General features: G+C 46.4%; 1 protein-coding gene across 1 annotated transcript in view; it reads left to right on the forward strand.

Annotated features, from left to right (window-relative positions):
* The window catches only part of CRYBA4 (crystallin beta A4), a 7,018-nt gene extending 4,482 nt beyond the window's left edge, over nucleotides 1–2,536 (forward strand). The window contains exons 4-5 of the mRNA XM_015590733.1: nucleotides 503–645; nucleotides 2,204–2,536. Coding sequence (XP_015446219.1) covers nucleotides 503–645; nucleotides 2,204–2,351 — 291 coding nt within the window. The 3' untranslated portion in view covers nucleotides 2,352–2,536. The remainder of the gene's footprint in view (nucleotides 1–502; nucleotides 646–2,203) is intronic.
* Nucleotides 2,537–7,526: the final 4,990 nt, after the last annotated feature.

Here is a 7,526-nt window from a genome sequence, read left to right on the forward strand (position 1 = left end):
TCCCCCTTCCCTCCCCCTCCCTTCCTTTTCCCTCCTCCTCCTCCTCCTTGGTCTCCTCCTTCTCCTCCTCCCCACCCTACCCCCGCCCCCTGCTTCCCTTACCCCTTCCCCTACCCCTTCTCCTTCTCCTTTTTAACTATTACCACCAAGGCTTATTTGTAAACTTCTGGAAGCACAAATGGTATACCCTTTTCCCTCCTCCTCCTTGTCCTCCTCCTTCTCCTCCTCCCCACCTTACCCCCGCACCCCGCTTCCCTTACCCCTTCCCCTACCCCTTCTCCTCCTTTTTAACTATTACCACCAAGGTTTATTTGTAAACTTCTGGAAGCACAAATGGTATACCTCTTGTAGGGTTTCTGATGCCTATTGCCTTATCGCCCTTTCAGAAGATTTGCAAGGAAGATGGATTTGGGAGACAAGGGCAGGGGTATGGGGGCCAGTAGAGGCTCCTGGGTTTCCAACTGGGCACCTGATGGTCTGACCCTGTTCCCTGTGCTTGCAGAACCATCGTGACTCGAGGCTGACCATCTTTGAGCAAGAGAACTTCCTGGGCAGGAAAGGAGAGCTGAGTGATGACTATCCTTCCCTCCAGGCCATGGGCTGGGATGGCAATGAAGTGGGCTCCTTCCATGTCCAATCGGGGGCGTAAGTGGATCCAAGGCTCTGCCTGGCAGGGAAAACAAGGTGTTGGGAGGGACAGACAGACACACCTTCTGTGATAACAAAGTGCTGGGGACTTTTGGGTTCTTATGCCCACATTCCAGAGGGGATGCTGAGGCACAGGGAGGTCTAAGGCAGAATTTCTGGGATTGTAAGAAATGGACACCCAGATCAAACTGATATAAAGCCCAAAGGATATTTACTGGCCCCTGTAATTAGCTTCAGGCACAGCTGGTTCCAGGTGCTTCAGCAGGGATCTGTCTTTCTCCACCTCTTGCTCTGCCTGCCTCAGTGTGGTTATATTCTTAGGCAAGCTCTTCCCATGTGAAGGCAAGATGGCAGCTTCATCCTTATGTTTCAGCCAGCTCCAGAGAAAGCGTGTCTCTTTCTTAGTAATTCCGCCAAAGGTTCCAGGAAAGGCTCTCATTGGTCCAGCTTGGGTCATGTGTTCAACTCTGAAGCAGTCAGCATGTTTTTACGAAAAGGGTGCTCTGATTGGCTAGGGCTGGATATGGGCTCATTGTTAGTGTGAACATTTTCCCATATTGGCTTAGAGAAGGAGGGGCAACAGAGTCTGTCAGTAGAAAAGCAGAGAATGGCTGGCTGGCTATAACCCAGCTTAGGTTAAGTAACTTTCTTCAAGTCAGGCAGCAGGTAGATGACTGAATCTAGTTTCAAGACAAGGACTGGCTGATCCTTCCTGCTCTTTTCACCCAAGAAGTGGCAGGTAAAGGTTGAGGTATGAGATCCTCATTTAGGAAGGACAGTTGAGCCACCTTCTGAAGTTCCCTTTGGCTCCCGATAGGCGCAGGCAAAAGTGGGAAGTAGGTGAGGTAGATATTTTGTTTTTTAATTTTTTCAGATGCCACCAGGGAGTTATGTTGTTTCAGAGTAGGATGAACCTCTTGTGATTCTTGGGTCTACTTCTGGAAGCTCAGAAGCTAAGATACCAGTTCTTGTCCAGTTCTGGACAGGTGTTGATGAATTGAAAGAACAATCGCCTTTTTTTTTTTTTTTTAAGTGCCTCTGGGTAAAGAAGGGCAGAGGAAGGAATAAGACTCCCCACTCATTCATTCATTCTTTCATTCATCAAACATTTATTGAGCACCTACTCTGCTCCAGGCACCGTGTTAGGCACTGGAGATAACAATGAACCAGGTACACATACTCCTACACTGAGAAGCTTACTGCTTGTTGAGGAGACATTTTACAAATAACCTGTTAATTACCTGATTACATGAGTGCTCCAAAGGTACTAGAAGGGACTGTGGCCCAATCTAGGGAAAAGCTCAGGCCATTCTGATGAAGTGATGATTTTGAGCTCAGACCTGAAAGATAAACATAACTTGTCTAGGCAAAGAATGTCTGGAATGATGTTCCTGGAAGAGGGAACAGCATGATGAAAGGCATAATGATGGAAATAGCAGGGTACATTCCGGGCACCTTAGGAGGCCACAGTGGCTAGAATGTGTTTGCAGCATGGGTCCTTTTGTCCCATGCTGGTGCCTCTCTAGGGTAACAGTCTGCCTCTTCCCTTCCCCAGCTGGGTTTGCTCCCAGTTTCCTGGCTACCGAGGTTTTCAGTATGTGCTGGAGTGTGACCACCACTCGGGAGACTACAAGCATTTCCGGGAGTGGGGCACTCATGCCCAGACCTTCCAGGTGCAGAGTGTCCGCAGGATCCAGCAGTGAGCAGGGGGACCCGAGCTGAGTGGTGAACGTGTGATTGTCTGGAACAGAGATGCCGTGGAGGCTGTTACACGCTCTCTCCTCCGCCTCCCCCTGTAACTCCAAGGGAACGCAGCATCCACGTGAGCCGGTCCATGCATGCACAGTCAGCACGAAAAACTAAAAGTAATAAAAAAGGTCTAGTGTTAGCTTGTGCGCTTCAATTTTATTAATCCTTTCAAAGAACCGCTTTTTAGCTTTGTTGGTTTACTCTGTCATTTGTCTGTGTTTTATTTCACTGACTTTTGCTCTTATTTTCCGTATTTTTTTTTCTTTCTATTTACTTCGGGTTTACTTTATTCTTCATTGTCTAGCTTTTAAAGGTAGATTCCTGGGTCATTAATTTTAGGCTCCCTTTTCCCCCCAGTATAGTCATTTAGTACTATAAATTTCCCTATGAGTACTGCATTAGTCGCTTCTCACATATTATGATTTGTTGTGTTTTCATTATCATTCAGTTTGATATTTTCTAGTTTCCCTTGTGATTTTTTTTTTGACCCAGGAGTTGTTTAAGGGTATTTTTGATTTGTTATATCACTCTACTGTGGTCAGAGAACACACTCGAGATTTCAATATTCTGGAATGAATGGAGACTTATTTTATGGTCCAGAATACGGTCTATTTTTGATAGACTCGAGCATTGTTTAAATTCTGCAGTTGTTGGGTATAGTGTTCTGTAAATGCTGATTAGGTGAAGGTGGTTGACAATTTTGTTAGATATTTCTATGTCCTTCCTGATTTTTTTAATTAATTACTGAGAGAGGTCTGTTCATATCTCTTACTATGATTTAGATGTATCTGTTTCTCTCTTTAGTTTTGTCCATTTTTGCTTCCCATTTTTTTTTCAGGAATTTGATACCCTGTTATTTGATGCACATATATTTATGATTACTGTCTTCCTGATAAACTGTTTCTAGCTTTTTCTTTCTTTTTTTTTTTTAAAGCCATGTGTGGAGGGACCCAGTTCTCTCCCCTAGCAAAACTTCTATTTCTTTTCTCTTTCTCCAATTCTCCCTCACACGCACTATCCTGGGGTCTCTCACTTAACATCATCCACCCTCCAAAGAAAGAGTCTTGAAAACAAAGAAATAAATTTCCATTTCAGTTGCCGCCTGAATGGCAAGATCATATTCATTTTCTCTCCCTTCCACCTCTCCCCGCCAACCCCCACCCACTGAGCTCCTTACTCTCTCCTGGTTCTTTATTATATAGATTGTCTGAATCATAAGCCGTCCAGCTTTTGTTCCAGACTATCTTCCTCTGCCATAAATAAGTCTCATAGAGACAGGAAAGGGCGGGGTTCTGAACAGCATGCTGGAAAAGATAACATTATCTGGCTTAGGAAAGGGGAGGAAGTGTTTCGGAACATTCGCACTTTAGTAACATTTAACCCCTCATTATTACCATCCCATTCATTCAAATGATCATCTGCCTGGGGCCTACTGTGCACCAGGCCCTGGGAAATGGTGAGCAAGATACATAAAGCTCTTTCTCTTACCCTGCTGGGTGGGGAAGGCAGACAAGTCTATAGTGGATTGCAGTATCCTATGATAGGAGCTGTATGGGGTGGTGGTGGGGAAATATGGGAGTTGTAGGGCTGGGAGAGATAAGAATGGGCCTGGGACGGATGATAGGAGAGGCGGTAAGGCCGATTCTCACTGGTGCTTATCTCCACTCAGACCTATCCTCTGAACTCCGTTTCTGGACAACAAACTTCTTACTCAACAAATGCACATCTCAAACAGAATTCACTCAAAACTAAAAGTATACTTTTCCAGCTGTTCAGGCCAAATTTGAAGAACATAACTCTCCTCTTTCTCTCACATACCACATTCCAATTCACTGGCAAATCCTGCTGGCCACACCTTCAAAAATGTACCAGAATCCAATGGCTGTCACCATCCCCGTTGTTGCCACAGTGGTCCATGCCATCTCCTCTCTCTGCTTCCCTCTTTGCACATGAACAATCTGTTCTCTGGTGGTCCTGTTAAAAATGTAAAGTGGATCTTGTCACTCTACTGCTCAAAAACCTTCCCATGCTTCCCATCTCTCTCCCAGAAACAAAACAATATTTTTTCTAGTCCTATGAGGCCGGCCATCATTTGCCTTCCTCACGGCCTCTCTGTCCTCATAGCCCTGTAGCGACTCTTCCTTAAACATGCCAGGTGTTTTCCTGTGTTTTCTAAAACAATATAGCTTACTGGGTATTTTGATAGCCTTCCATTGCCACCCCAAACCCCTTACCTTAGGCATGTCTTTCTCATAATAACAATGATGATGGTAATATTGACGATACATTTTGTGTTGGTCCCTTTCGTGAGGAATCTAATTTATCCCTCCTTGACGTTATTATTATCCTTTTAAAACCTATCAGGAACCTGAGGCTCAAAGAGGTCAAGCAATTTGTCTGAGGCCACCCACCTTTAAGAGCGTTGAACTCACTATGGGTTGTATAAGGTTTTAGGGGAGCATTAAAGAGATAATGGGCAAAAAATGGTATTTATAAACAGTAAGTTGCTAGGTTCACATCCTCCTTTAAAAGAGTTAAGAAAGTAGCCCCTCATATTTTAGTATGAACAACTGGGGAGCTTTCCAACTATCATAGGAAAGCCTTGGATCCCTGGGGACAAAACAGGCAATATTTGCTGAATGGATGAATGAACGAATGAATGAATGAATAAGGGAGTATCATTGGAATTTGATGGTGGCCCTTTTAAAAGCCAGCCCCGGTTGGAGCCAAGACTGAGCCTGGCAACCATAAAAAATGGGACCCCAGATGTGAGATGATGGCTAGAGTGATAGGAAATAAAGAGACAATTTGTCAGGGATGATTGTGGGAGGGGAGGAAAGTGAGCATGAAATTATTTTTTCTATCTTGCCAGGAGACCAATTTTCCTAGGTTACAAAGGAAAGGGAACTTGAATTATTGATGGTATTTGTTCAGAAGTAAGTGGTAAGCACAGAACACCCATCATCTAGAACGCTGCACTCAGCCAACTGAACTGACTACAGGGTCCAGGGCCGCAGATCCCAAACCAGTGTCCTCTTGGCCCAGAGAGGGGAAGGGACTTGTCCAAGACCACACAGCAAACACAATCCATGTTGCTGCTCCTTCTAGCCTCGTCACCCAGCTACTCACACTCAGAGGGGGTGGCACGGCACAGAGAGTGACAACACATTTGAAATTGCACACACCTGGGTCTGAATCCTGGCTCCTGAGTTTTCCAAACAGGGTGAGCTTTGGGGGGGCCACTTTGCCTCCCCGAGCCTCAGTTTCCTCACTTCTTAAAGAGGCGGGCCATCGTGAGGGTGAAGGAAATGGATACCTGAAAAGAGGCTGTGAAAAATAAGATGCAACATCATAGAAGGGTTCTCTTCCTCACTTGTTCCCTCTCTGTTCCCCTCTGCCTGTTCTGTCCAGTTCTTTCTCTTGTCCACATGCTCCTTTCACTACTGCCTCACTGAGTCACTCCCCCCAGGAGCATAGAAGCTGTGACAATGACTTTGGTGGACACAGTCAAATAAAAAGGAAAGAAATCACCTCGACTGAAAGGGAGTGAGAAGTTACTGCACGGAACATCTATTATTACTAACAAGGATGAAAGCGATGATGATTACGGTAACACAGCTCATCACCACAGCCCTTTGTGTAAAGGGAAAAGAAGCAGCATCTATTGAGTGTCTACTCATGCTGGGCACAGGGCCAGGCACTCATCCATCCATTATGTCTGAGCCTGCAGCTGCCCAGGGGCAGACCAGTGCCCATCACCTCGCTGCTGCCTAACAGAGAAATGAGCAAGTGAGGCCACCATCAGGTCCAGGGGTTGGAGGGCAAGTCTTGCACACGCCTGAGCTGCGGGTGGTGAACCCCCACCCAGCCCTACTTCTTGGGGCCACTGTTTACAGTTGCCTTACTTACAAGATTAATGAAGGGGAAATATCTGCCAGGTGGGGAGGCCCTTCCTTTCCTTGCCAGGTGTTCCTAAACCTTCTCTTGATACAAATGTCAGGGAGGCCGTGACAGTTTCCTCCCAGAGGTGGAAATCTGCTGTTTTTACCCTCCAGGGATCTTCAGCAGCTTCTGTGGGGGCGTCCCAGTTTCAGTTTAGAGAACCATCCTCCCTCCTCTCTGAGTCAACACGTTCAGTGGGGTTGACCCTCCCTGATTTTAGAGGCAAGGACATGACCCAGGTCTGGCCAATAACAGTCCCCGTGATTGGACCAGACATGGGCATCTGACTCGCTCTGAGCCAATGAGCATTAGCTCTGGGACTTTGTTTGGAACCATCTGGCAAGAGAAGCTCTGTATGTGTTGGGCTTATGAAGTGATAGGATGTAAACTTGTAACTCGCCATCAAAGGCAACCTGGAGACAAAACCAGGGTAGGGGAAAGCGGGGGCCAGAAACAGAGAGAGTGAATCTAACCATCCTATTATGCAGACACCTGTGCCCTTTTTATCACATGGACCAAAAAACCCTCTCCCGCTTTTTTTGGCTGAAGACTTTCAGGATGGGTTTCTGTCATTTATACTTGAAAAAGTCCTGACTCTTACTTCCCTAAACCCACCTGAGAAAGCAAAGAGCTCTCACCACTTTCCCTCCTGTCCCCAACTAGAGGCCCTGGTGGCTTTTCTTTCTGGGAAGGTAGGCCCTTTTCTGTTTTCTCCCTGTAGCTCAGAAGCACTGGGTCCTTCACCATGTGGCTGTTCTTGGCGTTAGTGACAATGATCATTCTCCATCCCTGTCTCAGTCTCTTCCCGCAACAGGCATTCTTCACCCCTTTGATCAAATGAGAAGGCTGAGGCTGAGAGAGGCAAGTTGATGTGCTCAAGTTGGCACAGAGACCAAAAAACAGAGCTGGAATTTGAACCCAGCACTCCTCTCTGTCCAGGGTTCTTCCTTTTAACCCCCTGTGCGTTATTCTGCTGAGCATGAGACTGACTACTTTGTTGATGTTCAACCAAAAGCTCATCATCAACTTTCTGAGGTTTCTCAGGCCTATTCTGGCTCCTCCCACCATCCAGCTGCTCAGGGGCAATGCACTGCCACCTGGTGGTGACGCACGAAAACACATCCTCCGAGGTGCTGTCAGATCGTTCTGTCCTGGGGTCCTGGAATAGGGAATGCGGTGGATAGGGA

The sequence above is a fragment of the Pteropus alecto genome, unplaced genomic scaffold (genome assembly GCF_000325575.1).
Source record: "Pteropus alecto unplaced genomic scaffold, ASM32557v1 scaffold190, whole genome shotgun sequence".
NCBI lineage: Eukaryota > Metazoa > Chordata > Mammalia > Chiroptera > Pteropodidae > Pteropus > Pteropus alecto.